At 33.5% G+C, this 12,930-nt stretch overlaps 1 protein-coding gene across 3 annotated transcripts; it reads left to right on the top strand.

Moving 5' to 3' along the window:
- Positions 1-186: 186 nt before the first annotated feature.
- LOC117331462 (ubiquitin-like protein 4A) lies at positions 187-7,524 on the top strand. Of its 3 annotated transcripts, none has more exons than XM_033890187.1 (4): positions 187-316; positions 2,573-2,678; positions 5,539-5,783; positions 6,417-7,524. In XM_033890187.1, exons 1-4 carry the CDS (start codon positions 269-271, stop codon positions 6,528-6,530), a joined length of 513 nt encoding a protein of 170 aa, XP_033746078.1. In that variant the 5' UTR covers positions 187-268; the 3' UTR covers positions 6,531-7,524. The 3 variants fall into 3 exon arrangements, with proteins under 3 accessions (XP_033746078.1, XP_033746079.1, XP_033746080.1); XM_033890188.1 differs by having other exon boundaries at positions 293-457; XM_033890189.1 differs by having other exon boundaries at positions 311-628.
- Positions 7,525-12,930: the final 5,406 nt, after the last annotated feature.

A 12,930-nucleotide genomic window follows, 5' to 3' on the forward strand; every position in this document is an offset into this window, starting at 1 on the left:
CACCTGTAGCCTTAAAATATAGGTCTATAAAAGCAACTTCAATATCGTATTCATATGAACAGATTTATTCTTTGATCGTGAAAACATAATTCGTTCATCAAATGAAGCACTGCATTATGCTTAAAGATAAAAAACATCGAATTCATGAAAATATATATTTTTGCTACTAAAGGTAAAATATCAATGCGCTAGTTCCGTCTAACATAAAACGGAAGTGACGTTTTTCTGGAAAATCCCTTTCCTGAGTGGTGTGTGAGCCAATATAATAATGCATATTTACGTAAAAGTCCTGAAAGGAAACGAAATAGAAGTAGCAGTAAGTATTTTAAGATTGGACAATAACGTATCCACTTAGTTATATTTATAATTAAGTCGAAAACCATATTGGAAACCAGAACTGGGTTCTAACGACGTTCAAGCTGTCCTGTACAGAAAGTCCAGGGCAGTGCCAGTGGCAGTAAGTTCAGTAAACACCCAAAATATACTAGATTCTAGGTCATCATTATTATGACAGAAAATGAACTGTAACCATGACTAATATGGGACTGTCACTAAAGATGTGCTGTTCGTGTTTAACTGTTCCTTCATCAACGACACTATTCGTAAGAATTTTCACTTATTAAATTTGGTAAGTTTTATGATTAAAAAAAATTCAAAATGAACCTTTTTTACAAGTTCAAAAAATAACATTCGTATTAAGCCTCATACTCACGAAGAAACATATATCAATGTTTACATTTTGAACTTTTTACAGTTTTCGCACATGATACATACAAACAGATTATTGTGAATCAGAAACTGAAAGAAAATGTGTATTTATGAAAGTATATATACAAGGAATTCCCAAAAATAATAACTGGCTGCCGGACCAAGTTTCTCTGAAAATGAGTCCCACAATGCAATGGCAGGTTGTACAGTTCATACAAAATGGCGGAACGCGGCAAGCATGGAACTGCGAAAAAAGACAGATTCTGCCAAAAAAAAGACATAAAAGTGTGTGTCGGCAAAACCCGAGTATTTCCTTATGAAAGGAAATGATTCGTTAGAACTTTATGAGAAAAGGAACAGACTCGAATTCCAAGATAAGACAAATACACAGTATACTTGTAAAGTCATTTATTGTGCTTCGATAAGGTAATATTTAGTTATAGTGTCTGATTTGTCAGCACGGTAACAAGTGTAACTTTGAGCAGAGCTTCATTACGAACCTGTCAGTCTGCATGTTGATTCGAATATCAGTATATACCCTGAACTTCCCAGAAGCAATGCAAATTCCTCGCTCAACTTGACTGACGTGGCCTCCTGCGCTCTCTTTCATCTTTCCAACTAGTTGTCAATATTTATGCAATTTTTTGTGACATTAGCTATTTTGTTGGGTCCTCAGTTTCTTGCCGAGCCGTATACACCATTTTTGTTTCTGTTCGTGAACTTGTCTGCACATGCTCGTGTTAATAGTCATTGGCGGTGATTAATTTTTGCCCTTCGGGTTGAAGTGACATTTTCAAAAATTATTATTTCATAGTTTTAAAGAACTTAGGATTATCTTCAGGCTTTGAGTGTTGTATTTAATTTATAAAGTTGATAACTTTTAGTAGCTGAGAAAAATACAAGATTTCCGTTTACTTTTGTTTTTATAGCATATACTCATTTCAACGAAGGAATGTCCCTTTAACATTTTTGTTAAAAATTGTGATATGAGGACATACATATTTATATATATATATATACATGTACAGGTATGATAGGACTTTGGTGGCAAGTGGCACATGGCACTTTTATGTTACAGTTCAGGATGTAGATCTTCGAGGGCCATATATATGGGGTTTAAGATCTTAACTTTTGAAGTTTTGCTTCAAAAGTCTTCTTCAAAATGTAATTGTCACCATAATTGGTTGAAATAGTAATAGTTAAGTCACGCAAACGTAACACTAAGATATGCTTATATAGATTTTAATTCTTTTGAAAAAAAAATCCAACATGGCTACCACAGCCTCTGATTGGCTAAAGCATTTTAAACCATAACCTTTCTTCTATTTGGAGCATCAAAATGAAAATTTGTGGAAGAGACATGTATAAGACAAGCTCTAAGATGAACAAGACTTATCAACATTGTCCACAAAATGACTGCCCAGTGGAGGCTTCTAATTGGTCAAAATTTAGATGTCCACTTTACATGAAAATTGGTATAATGGTAAAATTTGTTGTGTATGTGTTTCCAGATATTAAAAATACAACTGTAACCTTCATTTCTGGATTTGAAAAAAAATGGCTGTCATTTGCTATCTTATATTACCCCGGTATGATTGGTGGAAATTTGCATGTTCAATTTCAATGAAATACAGTGTTTGAAGTTATTATGACTTAAAGAACACTATTGTGGTTTCTTAAAGCTTCATTATCAACTGTGGTGGTAGTATGGAAGATTCTGTAATGGGCCACATTACAATTAACACATGTTGGAGCTAGTGTACATGTGTTACCAACTTACCACATGAATGGACTTGTGTAACCATTTGGTTTAGAGATCTAGAGGTTTCAAGTTTTTGTAACTGGTTTTTCCATTTTATTTTAGGTATCTCCAAGTCATACCATAGAAGATGTAAAAGGAATTTTAGAAATGCAGTTTTGTATGCCTGCTGCTCAACAGAAACTGGTATACAAGGGGAAGACACTTACAGGTAAAAACAGGGCATGGGGATGGGTGATTGTTTGTCTCCAGGTCTATTCTTTTAGTTTTTGACCATCTCTTTGAAACTACCAGTAGCGAACGTTTTATTTCTGCACATTTTCATATTTTGTGCTCTTTGTTACAAGAGTCCATGTCACTTTGACATCCTTCAGGCATATATTGTTTGATGGTACTCTAGTTTTTGAAAGAGTTGCTGTTGTATGGTACTTTTTCAGAATTAAAATATTGTTTAGAGGTCTCTAGCTATTAGATTTGACAAATTTCTTTGAAGCACAGGACATGCTGTAGACCCTTGAGAGAAATTTTTTGACTCCCCAAAATTATATTTGACATTTTGGTATTGAATGGACATGTCTATAATGAGACATATGTTTTGACACTTCTGTCATCGTGAAACTACGGAAGCCCTAGAGGGACATTTTGAGTTACTACTTATAACTTAGTAGTTATTACTTATTTGTTATTAATTACTAAATTATTGTATAACAGTACGTTACGTTATCATATCGTCAAGATAAATGATGTTTTATATAAATAGTAATATAGTTAAGTATAGTACGGAAGCCCTGGAGGGACATTTTGAGTTACTACTTATTACTTATAACTTATTTGTTATTACTTATTTGTTATTACTTATTAGTTATTGATTACTAAATTATTGTATAACAGTATGTTACTTTATCATATCGTCAAGATAAATGCTGTTTTATATCAATATTAATCTAATAAAGTATAGTAATAAATTATCTGATAAAAATCCCGTTTTTTAAACAAAACGTACTTAGTTATAATTCATTTAATTTGTTATTTGTTATTTGTTATTTGTTATTTCTTATTTGTTAATTCTTATTTCTTATCAATAAATAGTCACAAATAAGAAATAACAAGTAAGAAATAAGAATTAACAAATAACAAATAAGAAATAAGAAATAACAAATTAAATGAATTATAACTAAGTACGTTTTGTTTAAAAACGGGATTTTTATCAGACAATTTATTACTCAATTACACAAAAAGGATCGATATGAACAAAATCCTTTATATAAAACATCATTTATCTTGACGATATGATAAAGTAACGTACTGTTATACAATAATTTATAGTAATTAATAACTAATAAGTAATAACAAATAAGTAATAACTAATAAGTTATAAGTAATAAGTAGTAACTCAAAATGTCCCTCCAGGGCTTCCGTAGTATAGTAATAAATTGTCTGATAAAAATCCCGTTTTTAAACAAAACGTACTTAGTTATAATTCATTAAATTTGTTATTTCTTACTTGTTATTTGTTATTTCTTATTTGTTAATTCTTATTTCTTATCAATAAATAGTCACAAGTAAGAAATAAGAAGAAAGAAATAAGAAATAACAAATAAGAAATAAGAAGAAAGAAATAACAAATAACAAATAAGAAATAACAAGTAAGAAATAAGAATTAATAAATAAGAAATAACAAATTAAATGAATTATAACTAAGTACGTTTTGTTTAAAAACAGGATTTTTATGAGACAATTTATTACTCAATTACACAAAAAGGATCGATATGAACAACATCCTTTATATATAACATCATTTATCTTGACGATATGATAAAGTAACGTACTGTTATACAATAATCTAGTAATTAATAACTAATAAGTAATAACAAATAAGTAATAACTAATAAGTAATAACTAATAAGTTATAAGTAGTAACTCAAAATGTTCCTCCAGGGCTTCCGTATGAAACAGCTATGTGACTTCTGGAACTGCAAAAAGTCAAAGGTTAACTGGATGCCCTGAAACTATTCGAGATCAATTATCATGACATGCAGATCTATATACATATATACATGTACAATTTATGTTCTTATTAGCATTTTGATTTCATTAATTCTTCTTGTTACAATCCATATTTTTATGCATTTTGATACATGAATGTAGCCTGGCATATTGTTCTGTCTCACTGTAATCTAGTATTCCAATCAAGTGTGACTGTAAAACAGGGTTTTGGAGTTTTAAACATCACATTTGGTTTGCTCACTAATGGCGTTTTAATTTAAAATAGATGTAAATTTGTAACTGTTAGATAATTTCATTCAGAAGATGATCTCCCATTAAATCATTAGGTTGAACTGTGTAATAAGTTACGCCAATAATTCATCATGGGGTGGTCGGATGGCACAGTGGTAACACGTGTAATAACTCATCATGGGGTGGTCGGGTGGCACAGTGGTAACACATGTAATAATTCATCATGGGGTGGTCGGATGGCACAGTGGTAACACACGTAATAACTCATCATGGGGTGGTCGGGTGGCACAGTGGTAACACGTGTAATAACTCATCATGGGGTGGTCGGGTGGCACAGTGGTAACACACGTAATAACTCATCATGGGGTGGTCGGGTGGCACAGTGGTAACACACGTAATAACTCATCATGGGGTGGTCGGGTGGCACAGTGGTAACACGTGTAATAACTCATCATGGGGTGGTCGGGTGGCACAGTGGTAACACGTGTAATAACTCATCATGGGGTGGTCGGGTGGCACAGTGGTAACACATGTAATAACTCATCATGGGGTGGTCGGGTGGCACAGTGGTAACACACTTGCCGTTCACCTAGATGGCCTGGATTCGATTCCCTGATCGTACATGAAAAGGTATGGGGTCACCTGGCGGACCACCTGGGTTTTCCCTGGATACTCAAGTTTCCTCCCACAGTAAGACCCCTCACACGCTTCCATCCGGGCCAACAAGTGGTGATTAATATAAGTTGATATAATGAAATTGTTGTAAAATAAATTAAATTAACGTTTTTAAAAAATGACTCGTCAAAATAGCGATCGAACTACTTTTTTTTCAGATGGAAAGAGGCTGTCAGATTATCACATTTCTGATGGAGATAAAGTGTTTCTGTTTCAAAAGAAGGGTGATATGTCTGGTGCAAGTACACCCATTACTCCAGGACATACATCAGTAGAAATACCCCACCCCCTTGGTGAAACAGGGTCCAGTACCACCACTGTTCTATGGGACAAGCTTCATGACTTCCTACAGAGACATTTTACTAAAACAGATGCACAAAAAGTCTTAGCAGAATTTCAAAAGGTGAGACAGAAAAACGTTGGGTATACTAGCATGCTCTGATAAACATTGATCAGGTATACTTATTTATGTTTGTGATCAATTTCCTGAAATTCATTTATGTCCGACGTACATTATGTAATAGTGACATATCTTTCATTGAATAAAGAGGCATTTCAGAAATCCAGTTTTGTACGAGTGAATTGGTTTTTAAGGCTATCTAGCTTCTAAATTTGCAAAGTATTAATGAACTACATGTATGTGCATTTAAGGTAAATATATTTTCGAATAATAGAAGTTAAGAACTGCTTGAATTTATTTTGATCTGATATAATTGTATATTGTATGTCAAAAGGAATTCATTCTCTTTACATTATTCTGCATTGGATCTCTACTGTATTTTTGCTCTGTTATACTGATGGGCCAATGGCCGAAAGTTTTTCACAGTATGTAATATCAAAGTAAATTTTGATAGAAGTAGCCGAAGAGATTTTTTTGGTGAAATCTTTCGGGCATTCTTTTGCAATAAAACCCTTTCCACTTTACTTCCGATACTCAGTATCTCATAGGTTTTGCTGGGCATTGACATAAAGATGAACATTGTTATTGTACATACATCTACTTCATTCACACTACATCTGTTTCAATTTTTTTCAGGACTTTTATGTACAGCTGAAATGTTTAAGCCTTGATGATATAGAAAGACTTGCTGCCAACAAACTTCGAGTGAATGCTAATGGAAATGTGAATGGGCATGAACGAATGACTTGATATTTAGTCACATTAAATTTATATTGATACTTCTTTGAATTTTATTTTAATCATGTATCATCTGGAATGGTCTTAAATGAAATGTATACACAACAAAGGTCAATTTTGAAACTTCACTGTCCAGTGATTTTATATAAATGTGAATTTCCTAACAGTTTCCTCACTTAACACTTTAAAGTCTTGCTACATTTGTAATCGAATTGTACTCCAGGGTTTGTGCCAGTTATTGTAATCAAACATAGTATCGTAAATGTTGTAGACTGAACGAAACATACATGTTTAATAAACAAATAATCCGATACAGCACAGGATGTGTTTGTGATCAAACGTTTATCAAAAGGTTAGTCACTGTTATAAAATTCTTTGCCCCGACATCCAGCATGTTTTGTAATGAATATGGTAAGAATACAATTAGAAAATATTTTTTATGATAAGAAGGTAAAGAGGATAGGCCCATTGGGCCATGTTTAACTTTATATGGCTATATAGGCATTTCCAGGTATCTTATCCAACATAATTCCTAAATGATATTGTTTTGTGTAAAGTTTATGGATAGATTCATTGTGTGAATAATGAATTCAGGTTTCAGTGAATCAGTTAGATAACTTATATTTCATTGTAAATAAATTTTAGATTTCTTATGATATTTGAATTCCTGATAGATGGCTTACTTCAGATGATCAATATCTCGAAAAAGTCTGAAGTACACTGTTGTTGAACTTTTCTCTTTCAATGATTTTTATGTTTAATATGCACATATGTTTTTACCTTGATAACAATGTCAGCATAAAGTGTTTCAATGCTGATAAAGATAACCGTTTATACATGCATGTAACTTATTTTATCTGGTGACTGAAATCTAAACGACCAAATGGATTATAAAAATGAAAGGTGTAGGATTCTTTAGAATTCTTAATTTTATCATCACTATTTAATAACATTTGTGTGTGACATTGATATCCATTAAAAGTATTGAAAGCATTGCTTAATTTCATTCTTTTACTGTGTGAATTTTTTTTTATTTCGAACTTAAAATCAGTCAATGAAGTATCATGTGCAAAAGTATTTCTGGAGGTAATTTTAAAAGTACAGAGAGGGTAACATGTTCAAGAAGGCCTACAACTATGCCAAAAGTCATGTTAATATTATCATAAGTGATGTCGCATGTTCAAAGGTATATGGTTGGAAAAGATGGCTGAATTTATAACGCAATATAATACTCCTTCCTGTGTTTATACTGGAATGTACAACAGCAGCTGAACTATCAAATTACCTCTTGACTTCATGGCACAATATCATGAGAAATGGAGATCCCTCTTCTGCCGAAGGAACTGATGTCTAACCCAGATAATGCAGAGATAAATTCCCAAACAAGATGGTGTCAGTCCTGCATTGGCCAATGCAACTTTCCACTGACACTGCTGGTCACTGTAACCCTGACTGTCTGAGGTAGACACTGTCACTTACCCTGAATCACAATACAAGTTGTGAACATGAAAACTTTGTATTGGTAAGGACAAAGAGGTATAATGGGGACCATGTCTCCATCTACTTGAATCTCCTGGAATGACAACACAGAATGCCGAAAGGGAAATCTTTACACCATATTACCAAAAATATTGTCAACCATGAATACAATCATTCTCACACTCATTCTGTCTTTCCATAAACAATTCTTGTTTCCAGCATTTCTCCATTCTTTTTTTGCATGTATGTTTCCCTTGGTCTCTAGTTCTATATTAAGCATGATCACAGAACAAAATGGCCAACAGTTGAAGTTTGTTATTACTATTTCTCAGAAAGTTCTTCATGGGTCTTTCTCAAAGTTTGTATGTCACGATCAGTTCCCTTTGGTCTCTAGTAACAATTGAAGTTTTTTTTATTTCCACTTCTCAAGAATTACTAGAAGAAAAGTATGATATATAACCAACAGGTACCACACTACATCTCGGATTTTAACACTCAAAATTTATTATCGCTATTTCCAGTGAAATCCTGGAATTCTATTTCGGTTCCTTTGGTCTTGTTACAGCTGAAGTTTGCTATCAGTATTTCTCAAAAATAAAGGTTTTAGATGAACTTTTCTCAGATTTCTTATGTAGGTGCTCAATTTGAGACTGATCAGGAAAGCAAAATTTGACTAACATTCAGGTATTTTGGATTTAGACTTTTGAAATTTGTTATACAATTTCTCAGAAAGTCCTACAGTCTTTCTTAGCTTTCATCTGGTTATCACATAATTAAGAGGAAGAAGGGAAAGAAGGAAAGAGTAGAGAAAAGACAGGCCTTACATAGAACCAATAAAGATCATTCAATGGTGGGTCAGCCAAGATCCCATCCCTGTGGGATCTCTTGGTTTCTTCAGCAGTGTTTCATCTTGTCTTTTAACTTAGGGGGTGGTGGTGGTTGAGTGGTTAAGGTGTCCCGACACTTTAACACTAGCCCTCCACCTCTGGGTTGCGAGTTCGAAACTTACATGGGGCAGTTGCCAGGTACTGACCGTAGCCCAGTGGTTTTTCCCCAGGTACTCCGGCTTTCCTCCACCTCCAAAACCTGGCACATCCTTAAATGACCCTGGCTGTTAATAGGACGTTAAACAAAAACAAACCAAATCTTTTAACTTGATCTCTATATTTTGTATTAAATGAAAAGGTAAAATTGAAAAAAAGTAAACAAAGACTGGGAAAAAAAAACAAGAATTCCTTTTATTTTATGGAAATCAGTGTAGGCAATCGGTCAATGGTTACAATGTCCTGCACCAACATTTGTTTACATGATATTAGAAAGTGCATTATAAGTAGCATTAGTAATTTCAACAACACAATACAACAGCTGAATTATATTGCTGAATACTAAAGTCAAGAAGCTGCAGTAACATATGCATCTGCTTGGCAAAATAATGTCGACTTCATCCAAAATTTTGTAAGTAAGAACTTATTAGCTAAATCCTATTTGAAATTACTGTAATATTGTCAATATGTACCACAGGGTATTATTCGAAACCAAACAACACAATGTATATGTATGATTCTTATTGTAGAGGCTACATAACCACTGGTGGTAATTTATCAATATAAATCCACAGGAGTCTATTTTTAACTTTTGAAAATTTTAAAACTACTGACTGAAAAAATACCATAGCTGATATCCATAGGACGTGTGACCTGTTTCTACCACAATACCTGTATCCAGCTGGATATTGCATGACATCATGATTTTTTTTAATTTTTTTTTTATTTTAAAATTTTCTACTCATTCATCAAAGAACCACATAGAAGTTAAAGTTGAACATCAAATTTGAAATTATGTAAATTGTCAAGGCATTGAAGACAATATACATAAGAGTAAGTTTCTCTTGTCAAACAATCAAAATACTGGAAGGACATATATCACTGGTGTGGTATATCAATATCCAACAGACAGCACAATTAAACAAGACATTCCAGAGAATTAACAGTCCCCCACCAGATGTGAAAATATGCATTGTGTTCCAACAATGCTCAGATGATGAATTTGTGTTAGAACTAATACTACAAACTGAATTCAGGAATACCACCTAGTAGATGATATCAGAAGTTTAATGCAAGTAAACCCATGACCCAAGTATGATGTTCCAAAGTAGTGCAGGAGATCAGGCAGTAACAATGTTTTTCTTTGATGTAGGTCAAATGTAAAAATATCAGGTCAGAATGACGTTTTTAGGATACAGAATGCACAGCCTCACCAAGATGAACATTTGACCCAAGTATGAAGTTCCAGTGACTAGTCATGCAGGAGAAAGACCTAGACAACCTTTTTCTTAGGTCAAAGGTCAAAATGAAGTTTAGATTGACTAATTTATGAACACAACACCCACCCACCCAAGTGAATGCATGCCCCAAGCCTGAAGTTCACCGAGTAGTAGTGTAGGAGATAGAGTCCAGACAAACTTCTTTGATGTTAGTCAAAATGTAGGTCAGTGACCTACTTTTGATACATGACACATGCTTTACGTAGGTGAACCCATGCCACCAAAGTATGAAGTTTCAGTGACTAGAAGTGCAGGAACATGAACAAACTTTTCTTTGATATGGGTCAAATGTCAATATGTAGGTCAGAGTAACCTCTTGATACATGGAAAACTTCTTACCTGGATGAACCCATGACCCAATTATGAAGTTCCAGTGTAAAGTTTAAAGGACTGAATGACAGGTGGATACAATGTAAAACTATAGTCCCTCTGCAGTTCCTGGTGGGGGACTAATGGTGTCAATAAGTGGAAAGTGTATTGTGGTAGAATGTTAGATATAGTAGATAATAACTGATGGTGTACATATACATATAGTCATTGTATATTAACATATACAAGATAACAATTATTGCATCAGAAAAAAAACAACTTGTATACAAAGTCTCACATTGTAATGTTAAAGAACAGCTTTTATTTGGTTACATCCTCACACGCTTTGTCTCCTGATCACAAACATTCTACCAGGTAATCTGTTACTCTTCCATTCTCCAGCATCACTTATCTTTAAGGTACCTTAATTTTCTATGGTTCTCATTCAAGATTCACGTCTTGATCATTGAAAATTAATAAGTAAATACTGAATATGATATGGCAAAGAGTATGTAAGTTGATGAACCTTAATGCATATTTCCATCAGGATGGTTTTGATGTCGGGGGCACTCTACAGGAAGGTTTTGATGTAAGGTCATTCTACGGGAAGGTTTTGATGTAAGGTCATTCTACAGGAAGGTTTTGATGTAAGGTCATTCTACAGGAAGGTTTTGATGTAAAGTCAGTCTACGGGATTGGTTTGATGTAAAGCCAGTCTATGGGATGGTTTTGATGGACACAAATTTATGAAAAAACAAAAAAATGCTGGCTGCTAATAAAATGTTATCTATGACTGATGAATTGTAAGTGGCTTACATTAATACACTAGTGATCTATAATAAGCTGCCATATCAGACATAGCATTCTGACGAGAAGCTATGATACTAATAATGAGTTACCAATGTTATTTACACCAATGCTTCCATATAACCAAAGCCAATTATCTAACGGTTAAAGGATTAACACTAGCATACTGATACAACAAACAAGCCATTTCCACCTCCTGGAATAGTTTATACACACTGATCAAATTCACACACATACTCAGAATAATGGTACAATGTATTTACCTCGGTCTCAGAACGTACACAGACTTACAGAGTGTTACTACAGTAAACCTGATAAGATTAGCAAGTCTGTACACCACACACTCTCCCCTTATAACTATATTGGATACACACCTGTATAGTAATCAGCTACATGAGCATGATTAATATGTATAAAACATTAATATCAAATACATATTATACTATCACATTCCACATAAAAGGAAAATATCCTGTCCTCTAAGTTTGCACATTTTAGTTACAAGGAGCATACACTGTATATCTATATATTACTTGTTCAAGGACAGTGAACATACAATATTGTATGTGAACCATTTCCTTGCAAAGTATTGTATGTCCAGTGCACGGTAATCATTTACATACAATGTATGTCCAGTGTACGGTAATCATTTACATACATTGTATGTCCAGTGCACAGTAACCATTTCCATACAATGTATGTCCAGTGCATGGTAATAATTTACATTGTACATACAATGTATGTCCAGGGCATGGTAATCATTTACATACACTGTATGTCCAGTGCACGGTAATCATTTACATACACTGTATGTCCAGTGTAAGGTAATCACTTACATACAATGTATGTCCAGAGCATGGTACACACTATATTCAGTATACATTATATAGGACCACACCTTCCTTTTTCTGATATAGGTGACTGGTTCACTTGATTTAGGAGTAGTTGTGTAAAAACCTGACAAGTTACCTCCCTTGTATATAAATTGTGATAAGCATCCTACATCCCCTACAAATGTATACATATATGTATTGTAATCAGATTGGATGTAAACAATACAAAATATAAATATGTAAATTTCACAACATTGAAGGCAGTCACTTCCTCATGGGTTATATTTACTTTTTAATTTGAATATATCTAAAAGAAAGAAAAGGTATTGCCATTCTCTTTTATCTATATTTTTCACCTTGTCAAATCATATTGAAAAAAATACTATATTCTATATTATGTTAATTAACATCCTTATGAAGTTTTACATCAAAGTGGTACCAGATAAAATACATCTAGTCCATACCTAAACACTGGGATTCATCAAAGACGATGTAGACTGTTTGAGAGTTGACAACAAATATTTGACATGTACTGGTAATAGCAGAACTGTTGGCACAACAGCGTGGACAGAAGCAAGTACCATTGTCCATAAAACCAAAAACAAGCTTATCAACATAGATACAAAATCATTAATAAACTATTTATCCCATTAAAAAGGTC

This window comes from Pecten maximus, chromosome 7, assembly GCF_902652985.1.
Source record: "Pecten maximus chromosome 7, xPecMax1.1, whole genome shotgun sequence".
Lineage (NCBI taxonomy): Eukaryota > Metazoa > Mollusca > Bivalvia > Pectinida > Pectinidae > Pecten > Pecten maximus.

Coding starts and splice junctions, on each gene's coding strand:
- LOC117331462 (XM_033890187.1), top strand. CDS start 269: ATGCATATTTACGTAAAAGTCCTGAAAGGAAACGAAATAGAAGTAGCA. Junction 2,679..5,538: donor CAAGGGGAAGACACTTACAG/GTAAAAACAGGG, acceptor CTTTTTTTTCAG/ATGGAAAGAGGCTGTCAGAT. Junction 5,784..6,416: donor TCTTAGCAGAATTTCAAAAG/GTGAGACAGAAA, acceptor AATTTTTTTCAG/GACTTTTATGTACAGCTGAA.